The following is a 15,307-nucleotide window of genomic DNA, read 5'->3' as shown; positions in this document are numbered from 1 at the left end:
GAATTTTACTCAGACCCAACCCCAGGTTTTCCTAAATCATCTTTCAAGATCCTTTTCAAATACAATTCCTCTATGAAGTACTCTCCAGCAGCAAAGAGAAGCCGTCTCTCTCCCACTCTCCTTCAAAGGACTCCCTAAGGCTTCTAGTTGGTACTTTACCACCCTAGAGACCTCTTATTCTCTTCCACAGATCGTCACTCAGCTCCGCCTCGTAGGAAGAAGGTGCTGCTTCGCCAGGAGGGGTAGCCCCAGAAAAGCAGGCTGCTTTGAGCCGAAACTACCTGGTGAACCCCTTCTCAACCCCCTCCCAGGGTCCGACACTTCGTTCCTTCAGACAAGTTTCAGGTAAGGTGTATCGATTCTATCTATCCACGCAAATTTCTAGCGAACACCGCTAAGATTACGAACTCCGACACAGACTCAGGGATAAGGGCGTTTCCGACTCCAAACCGCTTAGCAACCACCGGCTTCCTCCTCCGCTTGGCCACCTCCGAAATCCTCTTCCGGGGCAGAGGTCGTCCCGCCCCTCCCCGCGTCTTCTCCAAGATGGCGAGCGGCGGCGGCGGGGGGGTTTCGGTGCCTGCGCTCTGGAGTGAAGTGAACCGTTATGGCCAGAACGGTGACTTCACGCGCGCTCTTAAGACCGTCAACAAGAGTAAGTGTCGGGGCGGGCGTTGGGGCGGGCCCAGGCCGCAGAAAGGACGCGGCCTCCTTCCGGCGCGCGCGACCACCTCCGAGTAGACGCGGGGATCGGAGATCGCCGCCCGCGGCTCGGGGGCCCGAACGCCCGATGGGCGTGGGTTGCAGCCCCTCTGCTCCACCAGATCAACCCAAGGTCCTGGGTTGCTCAGAGCCACGTGTACGTCCCTCTTTATCCACCGCTGGGTAGTGAGCGTGGAATTTAAAGAGACCGCAACTCCATGCGTCTCTTTCAAACTGTTTTCTTATCCGACTCCTCCGTTTTTGCTCCTTAATTCGGAAATATCTCACATCACCACCTTTTCTCCTTCCCTTTAGAGGAGTGATCAAGACAGTATTGCTGAGGGAGCTTTTTCTGCCGCATCGGAGGGAGGAATCTGCTAGGGACACGTAGTTTAGAAGCTGGTGCTGACAAGGTGGAAGCTGTACAGACTCCGGAGAGGGAAAAGGGCTGGATATGGATGTTAGGCCTGTCAGTCTCATAGATAAAATCTCTCTCCAGTGTCATTAGATCAGAAAATGTGTGTGTGAAAGCACATTTGAAATAACATTTGAAATTACGTCGGAAGAAAAGTTTGGCCTGGTTTTTTTTGTTTGTTTTTCGGTTTGGGGGGGCTTTTTACCCCGTAACTGGTAAATCTTGAGTCAACTGCCTTTGGTGTGAGGTTTACTCATTATATTCATTTATCCTTTACTGTGTAATTGTAATAGGGCCATGCTTTTGTTTTGTTTTGTTTGTTTTTTAATGCTCTCTGTCATGGTAAATTCTTTACTGAAGATGCAGCCTGTACTTGGTAGATTTGAAAAGTGATTACCAAGACAGGGTTTGGCTGTTTAAAGCAGTAACATACAAAGTATGTCAGTAGCATACAGGATTATGTAATTTTCAATATCCTATTGTTAATGTAAAAAGAAGTGATTATGCCACAGTGCACTTTTGGTAATTTCAGACATTAAGGAAAATAGCTACTGATTAGAGTTAATTTTATTCTTAAACTTGTTTTGAATTAACTTTAGCTTTTGGCTAAACCTGCAACCAGTACTATTCAGTAGCAGTGTAATAAGTATTTGCAGGAATTATTTAATCACGTTTTTTTTTTTCAGTTTGTTGATCAATACATATTTTCTTAATTGGTAAAAATTTATATGATTCTTACACTGAATTGGGTTCCTAATGTTACCCAGGGGCAAGGGGAGTGATTGTGGTCATTTTTACACTGAACAGCTGTTTAGCTTTCAAACTTTGCCACCTGAGTCTTTCCTTGTCCTCTTTTGCTCGGTCGTCTTAGGTGAAAAGGGAAATATTGAGTGGTTTTTGGAAATACTGCCAGCAAAATAAGTTGCATTTGTATACTTTACAGCTTATAGATTTTTCTAAAGTATTCTCATTTAATCTTCTTTATAACTTTCATACTAGTTTTGCAGATCAGAAAACTGACATTTTGCTGTGAAATGATTTGCCCATGACCTGAAGACACTAATGACAAGCTTGTACTCAAACCTAAGTCATTTGCTTCCAAATTCTACATGAACTTTTTTCTTTCTTGGTGAACTAATGAAATATGTAGGATGTAGCATGTGTCCTAAGGTGAAAAAGCTGGAGGAGATAGCTCCTTTCTCCTTTATTTCATTATTTAAATATTTATTTTTGCTACAAGCATCTTGGAAATCTATCTCATTGGAAATCTTACTAAATTTTAACTGTCCTTTTGCCACTTAAGTTAAAAATGAAGATCGGTCATTTTTTTTTTTTTAATGTTTCAACTGATTGTTGCTGCAATAAAATTGGAAATGTAGCTTCTTGAAGCAGGGGGTGGGAAAATTTAGTAAAAATGTGAGAAGGGAATGGATTTTAAAATTTTTTCCTAAAATTGTTCTCTAGTACTGCAGATCAACAAGGATGATGTAACTGCCCTACACTGTAAAGTGGTATGCCTTATCCAAAATGGAAGTTTCAAGGAAGCCTTGAATGTCATCAATACTCACACTAAAGTGTTAGCCAAGTAAGTGATTCAGTTAGTTGTTTGTGCCGTTATTAGAAATAATGGTTACCATAGCTATAAACATTTCCATGGGTTTTTTTTCTCACTATTCAGTGATTTTTTTTACCTTTTTTGGTTAGCAATAGTATTTCTGAAACTGGAAGGAGCAATAGCACCTTTTTTTTTTTTTTAAGATTTTATTTATTTACTTGACAGAAAGAGCACAAGCTGGGGGAGCAGCAGGGCAGAGGGAGAAGCAGGCTGCCCGCTGAGCAAGGAGCCTGATGTGTGCCTCGATCCCAGGACCCTGAGATCATGACCTGAGCCGAAGGCAGACGCTTAACCGACTGAGCCACCCAGGCGCCCAGGAGCAATAGTATCTTTGTTTTTTTTCTGCCTTAGGGAGCATTTTTCTTTACCTCTGTCTTCCCTTTTGAACCACTAAGAAGCAGGTAAACTGCTGAAGGATATGGGTCATAAATGTAATGAATTCTTGGAGGACATAAGGAGAACAACTCAGAAGTTTAATTAAAGGAAAAAAAGGCAGAGATGGAGGAACATGTAGGGTAGGGATGTATAAGTAGAGGCCTTTAGGATGGTATGGCAGTCTTCACCTGACTTCCATGCCTACCTCCTTTGAGAAGTGTTGAGGTGAGTATGATTTTAGGTCAAGATCATTCGGTGTCAGAGTTCTTTAGCAGTCTTTAGAATATCTAGCATTTGTTGTTGTTGTTAATCTTTTTCATTTATTTCATCATTTCACGAAATGTGAATTCTAAATTTTTACTGTAATATGATTTTTCTTTACAGTTATGCCTAAGCCGCAAAAGAAATGTGTATTGAAATAAAGTTTTTTGCAGCATATTTACTCTTTAATGAAATACTGGCTTATAAAGTTAAAAACAGTGTACAGTTGACCCTTCAATATCTCAGGGGTTAGGGGCACCAACCCTCCGTGTAGTCGAAAATCTGTGTATAACTTTAGACTCCTCAGAAACTGTACTCATAGCCTACTATTGACTGGAGGCCTAACAGATGACATAAACAGTTGATTAACACGTATTTTTATGTTATATGTATTATATACTATATTTTTAGAATGAAGTAGGCTATAGGAAAGAAAATGGTATTAAAATCATAAGAGAAAATACATCTAAGATGCTATACTGTATTTATTGAAAAAAACCCACATATAAGTGGGCTCATGCAGTTCAAACCCATGTTCAAAGGTCAACAACTATATAGTATACTTTTTGTATAAGAAAAGGAGGATATAAGAATTTATATGTGTATTTTCCTGTATTTGCAAAAACAAACACTAGGTGAAGAAACAGTGAATAAAAGTCACTTGGAGGTAAAGGAGAGCAGGATAGATGTGAATAGCAGTGGGAGTAAAACCTCTTAGCATATACCTTTTGGTATGGGGGCAGTTTAAGCCATATCTATACAGAAAGATTGAAAACTAATTTTAAAACTTCAGTAAAAATAAAAAAGTAAAGGGGACACTACTTTCTAGTAAACATATTTATACTAAAATTCAGTATCTTGAATTTTGGTTATTTTGTGACATAGGGAGATTTTCAAGTAATTTTTTTTAGACAAGTAAATAAAGGATATTGTCATTTGCTTGATAAATATTCTTCCTCATGGGTTATGGTTAAAACTCCAAAATGAGGGTCGCCTGAGTGGCTTAGTTGGTTGAGCATCTGCCTTCGGCTCAGGTCATGATCCCAGGGTCCTGGGATCGAGCCCCACATCGGGGAGCCTGCTTCACCCTCTCCCCCTGCCTGCCGCTCCCCCTGCTTGTGCTTTCTCCCCCTCTGTCAAATAAATGAATAAAATCTTTAAAAATAAATAAATGAAACTCCAAAATGAGTTTCAAGTGTCACGTTAATGTGATGAGTTGTCAATGTAGGTAGGTAATGTTTTTATTGTTGTGTGTTTATCAGTTGTTTGGTTACAAGTACTATGTTCTTTTAAGATTTTAGTTACCTTTTCTTTGCTATTCATTTGTTTTTTGAACACATTTAAAGCAGCTTTATAGGGCTTATTATTTGATTAGTATATTTAAGAAACTTCTGTAATAACCCATTTAAAATAGTGTTCAGGGGCACCTGGCTGGCTCAGTCGGTGGAGCACATGACTCGATCTCAGGGTTGTGAGTTTGAGTCTCATGTTGGGTGTGAAGATTACTGAAAAACAAAATCTTGAAAAAATAAAATAGTGCTCAGATTGTTTTTTTATCTAAGACAATTAGTTATTTAGCTGATTCATGATTTCATTCTTAAATGTTTGTTTCAAAGAATATCCATGAAAGCAAGAGAGGCAAGGGAAATGGATGTAATATTATCTGCCACTTGGGAACTGATTTTCAGGCATGTTACTACACTTTGTCAGTTTCCTCATCTGTTGTTAATGGAGATTAAATGACTTAATATGGATCAGGTACTTACAGCAGTGTCTGGCATACAGTGGATGCTTTGCAGTGTTAGCTAATGATTAGATATTGGTTTTTTTCTTTTTCAGTAACTCTCTTTCCTTTGAGAAGGCATATTGTGAGTACAGGCTGAACAGGATTGAAAATGCCTTGAAGACAATAGAAAGTGCCAATCAGCAGACAGACAAATTAAAGGAGCTTTATGGACAAGTGGTAATTACTGCTTTAAAATACATGTTGACAATCATCCTGAGTGGGCATGACTGTACCTGTAGTGAGGAGCAGGGATGAGGAACCTCAGCCCATCCTGATGCTCCACAAAACTTGTCACCAAACCAATTCTTTAGGTTTGACTATATTCCCTCTTCTTGATCTTCACACAAACAGTTGCATATATAATATTCTATGAATAAATTATTTCTTCAGGGTAATTAGAAAATTAGAATTAAAAACTATCCTATGAAATTTTGATTTTAGTTGGAAAGATGAAGGCCAGTTTTGATGGCCTTCACAGTTTTGAAATTATATTTCTAGTTTTTAACACGTTTTAAGGTTAAAATAAAGTAAATCATGATAAATAAGAATTTGGATGAATTTAACTAGTTTATGAATTCCCTAAAACTCTTATTCTGAAAGGGTTTGAGATATTTAATTAAGCCTACTGTAAAAATAAAGCTGTTAATGATGAGAGGACAAATGTTTTAGTAGAACTAACAAAACCCTCTTAAAGATTTTTAAAATGTCAGTAAGGGCAAATAATGTAATAAATGTACTGTCTCCAAGAGATACTAAGAGTTTAATAATACATACAGGTTGGAGAAAGATTTGGACAAGTTCATGGATTGTAGGTTTATAAAGAACTTTTAAGGTAAGCTGGGCAAATTTAGGGTAAATTCCAGCATTTTGAGTTTGATGAAGGGCATCAGTCTCTGTCATATAAAGTTGACTTAATTTATCCAGAGTGGCAGTTATTGCCCTTTGAGAACAACTTGAATGAAATAAGCAGGAATTATGTTTTGTGTACTTGATTATTAACCCTATATTAGCTGGTTTCTGGGAAAAGGAAATAAAGATTTAATATAGTGAACTCTTAGAAAATATTAAGTCCTGTTGTTAACATCTAATTTTGTTCCTGTTCACAGGGGCTTAACAATCATTTTGTGGGTGGGAAAATTTTTTCATTGTAAGTCAGATTTAGGTAGCAGGGTGATTTCTTTGGAAATGTTTTCTTTCAAAACCCACTTAGCCATTTCCCTAACCTCAGGAAGGAAGTAAATACAATGACTTCTATCTGAATCATGACTACAAATCTACAGTATAGTAGAGATTCATTCAGTGCAAGTTTTTGAAAGTATTAGTAGCACACAGAACTAATTGAAAAATTGCAAAGGAAAAACTGTTGATTGCCCGTATCATGCTGAATAAGGTTTCCTACTTAGTGATTCAAAAAAGGGTTTGTATGATGTTTGAGACATAATACTATGTATGTCTTCTCCTCTGATCTCTTACTTGGTGTTTGTCTCCCTAGTTATACCGGTTAGAACGCTATGATGAATGCTTAGCGGTGTATAGAGATCTTGTCCGAAACTCCCAAGATGATTATGATGAAGAGAGAAAAACAAACCTTTCAGCAGTTGTTGCAGCTCAAAGCAATTGGGAAAAAGTAGTTCCAGTGAGTATCCCTGTGTACCCACACAGCTATGAAACAATATTCCTGTCTAGTGTTTGACTGGTATTTTGCTCCATGACAGGAGAACTTGGGCCTCCAAGAAGGGACACACGAACTGTGCTACAATGCTGCATGTGCTCTGATAGGACAAGGCCAGCTGAGCCAAGCAATGAAAATCCTACAAAAAGCTGAAGGTTGGAAGTTTATTAAAATTATGTGTAATTGTAATGTGCATATAACTTAAAATAGTATTTCCAAAAATTGTATTTGATTTTTGTGAGATTTATAATTGGAAATTATTGATGCAGTGGGAATTTCTCAAAATTCATCTAGCTTTTCTCTTGGCATTTTAGCATGTCTCCCCTAGTTCTGTCTAATCCCTAAGCCAGAGTACTTGTCCATTTTCATCCATACCAGACCTTATTTTTGAGGAGGTTTTTTAATAAGTTACTGTGAATATTAAATGTAAATTGAGTTAACATCAAGCATTTACAGCAGTACATGGCATATAACATAAGCATCCAATAAATATTGGTTATCATTATTAAACTAGGGTACTCAAGTTCAGTGATAATCAGTGTGCCTTTGTGTGTATGTGCACGCATGCACATACACTGCATTTATATTGGTAACACTATTCAAGCACAGTTTTAACTCCATTTAGTATGTTGTCATATATAACATTTATATGCTTTGAAGCTTTAATTAAGAAAAAAAGAAAAATAGTCTTATTAGCTTATGTTTGGTTTCAACTCCAGAAAGATGTAGACTTTTCTTCTGCATACATATTTCCCTGGAAGCTATAAAAGTGATGCAGGACTGCAGTGATGGGGAGGGAAAAAAGGTGAAGCAGGGTCAATTTTTAATGTTGAAGGTTAAAATAAAAGCAGAAGTTGGAGCATCATGAGAAGAAAAGTATGTTTGAGATTTATAATTTCTTGATTATACCCAGTATTGACAGTAGTGTGGGAAAAGGACATTCTTATACATGGAAGTTTTGAGTGTAAAAGTAATACTGACTTTGCAGTGGGCAGTTTGGTGATGTGTGGCGGATTTAAAATTTGCATACCCTTTGATCCAAGGATTTCATTTTAAGGAAATAATTAGATTAATTAATAATAATTAGATAAATGAAGAAATTTATTGTAAGGAAATAATTAGATAAATTCATATATGTATGTTTATGAGTGCTAAATGAAGGATGGTCATAAGAAAAAAATTAGAAACATCATGAGTTTCTGTCCTATAAGAGGATTGGCTAAGTTTTACCATGACCACAAAATAGGTTACCATGCAGTCTTCAAAATAAAAATGTAGATGTGGGGGCACCTGGGTGGCTCAGTCCGTTAAGGGTCCTACTCTGTTTTGGCTCAGGTCGTGATCTCATGGGTCCTGGGATCTAGCCCCACATCAGGCTCCATGCCCATTGGGGAGCCTGCTTCTCTCCTCGCTCCCTCACTCCCTCCCTCTCTAAAATAAATAAATCTTAAAAAAAAAAGCCTTGATTAAAAAAAAAATTGTAGATCTGTATTTATTATAATAGAAAGATGCCCACAATATATTAAATGGGGAAGGTAGGTTTCAAAATAGTGTGTAGAATATCATATCACACTTTCATTTTAAAAGCGGCTGTGCATTTGCATTTAAAAAATAGTAATGACAGGGGGCGCCTGGGTGGCTCAGTCGTTAAGCGTCTGCCTTCGGCTCAGGTCATGATCCCAGGGTCCTGGGATCGAGCCCCGCAGGATCGAGCCCCGCATCGGGCTCCCTGCTTGGTGGGAAGCCTGCTTCTCCCTCTCCCACTCTCTCTGCTTGTGTTCTCTCTCTGTCAAATAAATAAATAAAATCTTAAAAAAAAACAAAAATAAATAGGAATGACAATGCTAATAATGGTTATCTCTTGGTGGTGGGGTTATTGTCTTTACTACTTTTTTGTCATTGATTTTTTGCAATCAACATTTGTTACATTTATATTTTTTAAATGCCCTTAAAATTTTTTTTAACCTAGAGATTACAAATGAAAGAAAAATGCCAGAGAGCTAGAATAGTCAGGGACTGATGGTATTTATGTAATGTTTATTATTATTTATGTTGATGCTAATAATAAATTTCCAAATTTGCTTGTTATTAAAATTACCTTGAAATCTTCTGCCCAAGAATTTAATTCTTGCTCTTCAGAATGGTGAAAGGAATGGGAGTTACCCTGCAATATTAATTTTAAAACCATTTTTTCCCCATAGATCTTTGCCGCCGTTCATTATCAGAAGATTCTGTAAGTATTCCACTCTTATTAAACCCAAATTTTACACTTCTGACTAATATAAATTTATAGGTCGCTTCATTGTAGTATTTATTGACTTGTTGGAATAGGTGGTGGTTTATTAAATAATCACAGTAAAAATCCTCTTGATCAATTATTTGATGGAGTCTTAGGCTGGGAAATTACAATACCAGAATTTTTATATGCCATATATATTTTATTTTAAATTTATATTAATATAAATTCATTCTCTTATTTTATATGCAAGGCTCAGATCTTTGAATACGGGTCCTTTCATAGGAATCCAATGCATATTTCTTAAATGAACCACAAATAATCCAACAGTCATGATTTCCAATTGTCTTAAAGACAGTTATGAAGTAGTTTCATTACAGAATCCTTAGAGTTGTTAGCCTTTTCACCAGTCTTTTATTGTTTTCTGGCGCTCATCTACACAGTAATTTGCTTTTGGAATCACCTTTATCAAATTCCTAAATTTTAACAAACTGATTCTAAGGGAAGTTTTCTGAAAATGATATGTTGTCTTTAAGATTGTGTACCTTTTGAATGTTTGGAATACTTGATAAATATGGAGATCGATTTGGAAAATTTACAAGGGAAAAAAAGTTTTTTTTTCTTTTTAGGATGGGACTGAGGAAGACCCACAGGCAGAACTGGCCATCATTCATGGGCAGATGGCCTATATTCTACAGCTTCAGGGTTGTACAGAGGAGGCGTTGCAACTTTACAATCAAATAATAAAACTAAAGTAAGTTTATTTTAAATGAAGTGTCTTTTATAGGGGGTGAAGTCTCTTTTTAAAGGTTTGTTTCTTTTTGACTATTGCTTATTGTTCACAGGCCAACAGATGTGGGATTGCTAGCTGTGATTGCAAACAACATCATTACTATTAACAAGGTATGGGATATACATTGCTTTCTTACACTTATATTTTACATTGAAAACATTACCTTAGCTTTATCCCAGGTTAACTTCTTTTTTCCATGACACAGTCCAGTTGTAGCAAAATCACAATCACAGTTTAACTTTCATAATGATGATTCTGCAAACTGTATTCAGGTAATAAAACTTTTTTGCAGTTACAGTCTCTGGACTGTCTTACCCTTTTCCCAGTTTATAATAATGTGGAGAATCTATATATTGAAAAATAAATTGTTTTGACTTTATACTAAGCATGTGCATGTTTTATGTGTCATTTTCATCTAGTGAGTCTGAGTATAAGTTTTCTATGTGTAATTCTTTTCTTTCCAGTGGTTTTTATTTTGGGGGAAGGGAGACATGCCCACCCTCAAAGCCACATGTAAAATATTACAAGTATGAATATAAACAATCCTAAAGACTACTGTACTAGTAAAATTAACCACCATTTAGAACATTGTTTTAATAGAAGAACATTTCAGATTTGAAATGGAAATCAGTAGAAAATAAGAAAAGTAACATTTGCTTTCTTTTGATAAACTGTGATTTTTCAAGTGCCATCGTATTTCATCTTCACAATTATATTTTTATTTTTTTAATTAATTGATTTATTTTTTAATATTTTATTTGACACAGAGAGACACAGCGAGAGAGGGAACACAAGCAGGGGGAGTGGGAGAGGGAGAAGCAGGCTTCCCGTGGAGCAGGGAGCCCACTGCGGGGCTCGATCCCAGGACCCCAGGATCATGACCTGAGCCGAAGGCAGACGCTTAACGACTGAGCTACTCAGGCGCCCCCACAATTATATTTTTAGGTGGCAGTACTTGGCTGCCAATTTGTAGGAGTATAATCTGAGGCTGAAAGGAGTTAAGTAATTTGTATAAGGTCACAGCCTGTTAGAGGTAGAACTTGGATTGAGATTCCAATCACTTGACTCCAGAGTCCTTCATGGTACTTCCTTCCTCCAATAGCAGAAATTCAGAGGGTCTCCAGAGCTGAGATAATAGCACTAGAAAGAGTAGTAGTTATAGGATGTTGCAGGCTTTTGGCATGGTTTAGGTTTTCAAAAATTGATTCTGGCATTTGAATCTTAGCAGCATTATATACTTGCCTGTGTTTGTGATTTTTTTTTTTTTTTTTTTTTGTGTTTGTGAATTATTTGAAGTGCCGGTGAGGATAAATTCTTTTTACCTGATATGGGAAGGAGAGTGTGTAAAACACTAGATATCTTTTTTTTTTAAGATTTTATTTATTTATTTGATAGAGACAGTGAGAGAGTGAACACAAGCAGGAGGAGTGGGAGAGGGAGAAGCAGGCTTCCCGCGGAGCAGGGAGCCCGATGCGGGGCTCGATTCCAGGATCCTGGGATCAGGACCTGAGCCGAAGGCAGACGCTTAACGACTGAGCCATCCAGGCACCCAACGCTGGATATCTTAATCTTGTTGTCATTATATACCAAACTTTTTTTTAAAGATTTTTTTTTAAATTTATTTATTTGAGAGCGATCACAGAGGGAGAGGGAGAAGCAGATTTGACACTACTCGACGCTGAGCAGGGAGCCCGATGGGAGGCTCGATCCCAGGACCCTGAGATCATGACCTGAGCTGAAGGCAGATGCTTAACTACTGAGCCACCCAGGCACCTCTATTTTTTAAAGATTTTTTTAAAATTTATTTGAGAGAGTGAGAGCAAGAGAGATCACAGAGGGAGAGAGATAGTCAATAGACTTTTTATTCAAAATAGTGCTGGATTCAATAGCTAATGCAAAAGAAATATGAAACTCAGTGGTTTCATATTATATTTTTTAAAAGTCTCATTCTGGTATTGAAAAAAATTGTGCATGTTTAAATTTTTTACTTTTTAACTGCAGTATTGGTGAAAGAAAAGATCTCTGACCTGGCAAATTTGTAGCTGACCCTTGACAAAGAGGGTTACAGTTTGAGGGTTAAAACAACAGCATAAGCAAGTGAACATATGGAGAAATACTTATGACATATGGGAAGAAAGAGAAAACAGAAGTTAAGAGGATACATACATGCTAGTTAAAAATTTTTTAAAGTTTAGATTGAATGGTACCAAGGTATGGAAGGCCTTGAAAATCAATTTTTTTTTTTTAATTTTTATTTATTTGAGAGAGAGCACAGAGGGGGTAGGGTCAGAGGGAGAAGCAGACTCCCCACTGAGCAGGGAGCCTGATGCGGGACTCGATCCCGGGACTCCAGGATCATGACCTGAGCCGAAGGCAATTGCTTAACCAACTGAGCCACCCAGGCACCTGAAAATCAAATTTTTGAGTAAGTGCCATGATAGCAAAGTTTAAGTGGCATGCAAGATGAATTGAAGTATTAAAATAGTACAGAGGAGAACCAACTAGAAATCTGGTTTCTTAAGAAGTGATTTATGTGAGGGATGCCTAGGTGGCTCAGTTGGTTAAGTGTCTGCCTTTGGCTCAGGTCATGGTCTTGGGGTCCTGGGATCGAGTCCTGCATTGGGCTCCCTGCTCAGCAGGGAGTCTGCTGCTCCCTCTCCCTCTGCCCTTCTCCGCAGCTCGTGCTCTCTCTCTCTCAAGTAAATAAAATCTTAAAAAAAAAAAAAGGATTTATATGAAAGTTTTTTGCTGTACATTAAAGTAATTTTACTTTGGTTTGAAGCTTCACACTCAGAAAAAGTATTTATTTTAGATTTCTTCTTTGTTTTCTTTTACTCTTCAAACTAGTAGAAGACCTGGTTTAAAAAACATAGGGTATTGGGACACCTGGGTGGCTCAGTCTTTAGCGTCTGCCTTTGGCTCAGGTCATGATCCCAGGGTTCTGGGATCGAGCCCCACATTGGGCTCCCTGCTCAGCGGGAAGCCTGCTTCTCTCCCACTCCCCCTGCTTGTGTTCCCTCTTTCGCTGTGTCTCTCTCTGTCAAATAAGTAAATAGAATCTTTAAAAAAAAAACAAAAACATAGGGTATCACTTATTTGCAGATACTTATTTACAAAGCCAGAATACTGTGCACACAGTAGGTATTCAGATGCTCAGTTTGTCCTCAAGATGCATGTAATTTAATTGTCTTCCTAGAAAGGTATGTGACATTCTGTAATTCTTAACAGGACTTTCTTAAGGCAGATAACATTGTGTTTGCTGCACACAGAAGTTTGAGAATTTGAGCTTCTTTGAGCTACTGCCTAGGTGAGAAGGACCTTAAGGAAAAAAAAAACAGTAGCTGTGTTACATTGGCATTTTTTTGCTAAAAATGCTTTCAAAAGAGGTGTGAATCTAATTCTGAATTTTATTGATTTGCTTACATAATGACTGTTTCAAAGAGGAAAGAATTACTTTCCTCATTTGTCATCTAAATTCTAAAGGGCATAGTGTATAGATTCCAGATTTCTTTGTATCTTTGTAGTCCTGATTTCCACTGTAAGATTTGTTCTGTCCGTAAGTACTTTTCTTCAAAAAGCTCAAAACAAGCAGTTAATAGTGGAAGGATAAATCAAAAGAAAACCAAGAACCCAAGACAAATTTATATGCATCTTAGGGGTTTAAACAACCTAACCAGGCAGATGTATTATCTTCCAAGCTCTCTTGTGTATAAAATAACTAAATGGAAGAGGAATAAAGCCTTGAAGTGTTAAAAGATTAAAGTCTGAGATTGCTGTTAATGGCAAATGAACTTTTCTTTTTCAGGACCAAAATGTCTTTGACTCCAAGAAGAAAGTGAAATTAACCAATGCAGAAGGAGTAGAGTTTAAGCTTTCTAAGAAACAGCTGCAAGCTATAGAATTTAACAAAGCTTTACTTGCTATGTACACAAACCAGGTAGGTAACAAATCTCTCATTGCTCTGGCTAAACCTTTTGGAGTATGGCATATGAGGCATAATGGGTGTAACAGTTCAATCTCTGTATATTGTTTGTCTTATACCAATGTATTTTTCAGAATGTCATATATTATAGATTTTGTTAAACAAGTAATTTACTCAATTCTTTGTAAAGGTCTACAGCTGCCTTTTAAGAGGACGAGAACACTATTCACATTTGTAAATGAGATACTGTTCTCATTATCTTATTTCTAATCTCTCTGAATTAAAGTAGAAATCATCAAAGATGTCAACTGGAATTATAGGTTTAAGATCTGTCTTTCATTTTAGTTTGTGCATAATTATAAATGCTAAGGAGGTCCATTCTAATACGCATTAATTCTAAAGATTTCACACTTTTCCATAGCAGAGGTGTTCAGTGGGAAAGTGAGAGTCAGTAACATTTTTATTATTTAGAACTGAGCTAAGTTATTCTTGAATACTTTAGCAAGAAATACCTATACATTTTGTTGCTTTTAAGCAAAGGGTGATACTTGTGTTTTCATTTTTTTTTTTTTATTTTTTTTGTGTGTGTGTTTTCATTTTTGTGTGTGTGTGTGTGTGTTTTCATTTTTTAAACAAAACTCTGGAATTTAAGCATCCAAATTAATATTTAGAACTAGTCCTTTCATGGGGCGCCTGGGTGGTTCAGTGGGTTACACGTCCAACTCTTTTTTTTTTTTTTTTAAAGATTTTTATTTATTTATTTATTTGACAGCGAGAGAAGGAACACAAGCCGGGGGAGTGGGAGAGGGGTGAAGCAGGCTTCCCGCTGAGCAGGGAGCCCGATGCGGGGCTCTATCCCAGGACCCTGGGATCATGACCTGAGCCGAAGGCAGATGCTTAACAACTGAGCCACCCAGGCGCCCCTACACGTCCAACTCTTGATTTTGGCTCAGGTCATAATCTCAGGGTTGTGAGATTGAGCCCATGTTGGGTGTCGGGCTATAAGCTGGGCGTGGAGCCTTCTTAAGATTCTCTCTCTCCTTCTGCCCGCCCCCCCAAAGAAATAGTCCTTTCCTAAATGCTTTTGTAACTCATAGCTTAAATTCAGTAAATGGAAATCTTTTCTTACAGGAGAAAATTGAAAATAGATACTGTAAACCAGTTCTTTTACCCTAGATAGTTCTTCACTATTGTCTTTCAGCTGAGTTCCTTCCCCTTCCACCCCTTCCTTTTCTTTTTGGTTATTCACTTAATGTTTAATTGCATTAACCAGCTTATTTTTGTGGGGGGAAATACTGTTTTTTAGGCAGAACAGTGCCGCAAAATATCTGCCAGTTTACAGTCCCAAAGTCCTGAGCATCTCCTGCCTATATTAATCCAAGCTGCCCAGCTCTGCCGTGAAAAGCAGCACACAAAAGCAATAGAACTGCTTCAGGTAAAGAAATTGAGTTTTTAATGAGGTGTCATGTAGTTGCATCCTTTTTTCATTTTTATTAGAATAGCCTACAAACTTGTAAGTAAAGTGGGAAA

At 37.4% G+C, this 15,307-nt stretch overlaps 1 protein-coding gene across 4 annotated transcripts in view; it reads left to right on the top strand.

Moving 5' to 3' along the window:
- The first annotated feature begins 534 nt into the window (after positions 1 to 534).
- The window catches only part of SRP72 (signal recognition particle 72), a 31,045-nt gene continuing 16,272 nt past the window's right edge, over positions 535 to 15,307 (top strand). For 2 of the 4 annotated variants that reach the window (XM_021701604.2, XM_021701603.2), the window contains exons 1-10: positions 536 to 655; positions 2,582 to 2,702; positions 5,208 to 5,331; positions 6,647 to 6,790; positions 6,870 to 6,981; positions 9,028 to 9,059; positions 9,692 to 9,816; positions 9,908 to 9,965; positions 13,661 to 13,792; positions 15,084 to 15,212. In XM_021701604.2, coding sequence (XP_021557279.1) covers positions 547 to 655; positions 2,582 to 2,702; positions 5,208 to 5,331; positions 6,647 to 6,790; positions 6,870 to 6,981; positions 9,028 to 9,059; positions 9,692 to 9,816; positions 9,908 to 9,965; positions 13,661 to 13,792; positions 15,084 to 15,212 — 1,086 coding nt within the window. In that variant the 5' untranslated portion in view covers positions 536 to 546. Of the gene's footprint in view, positions 656 to 2,581; positions 2,703 to 5,207; positions 5,332 to 6,646; positions 6,791 to 6,869; positions 6,982 to 9,027; positions 9,060 to 9,691; positions 9,817 to 9,907; positions 9,966 to 13,660; positions 13,793 to 15,083; positions 15,213 to 15,307 lie in introns of all 4 variants that reach the window. The other 2 variants (XM_021701602.2, XM_044912945.1) reach the window with 2 other exon arrangements.

Source organism: Neomonachus schauinslandi, chromosome 2 (genome assembly GCF_002201575.2).
Source record: "Neomonachus schauinslandi chromosome 2, ASM220157v2, whole genome shotgun sequence".
Lineage (NCBI taxonomy): Eukaryota > Metazoa > Chordata > Mammalia > Carnivora > Phocidae > Neomonachus > Neomonachus schauinslandi.
This window is presented reverse-complemented; position numbering and strand designations above follow the sequence as displayed.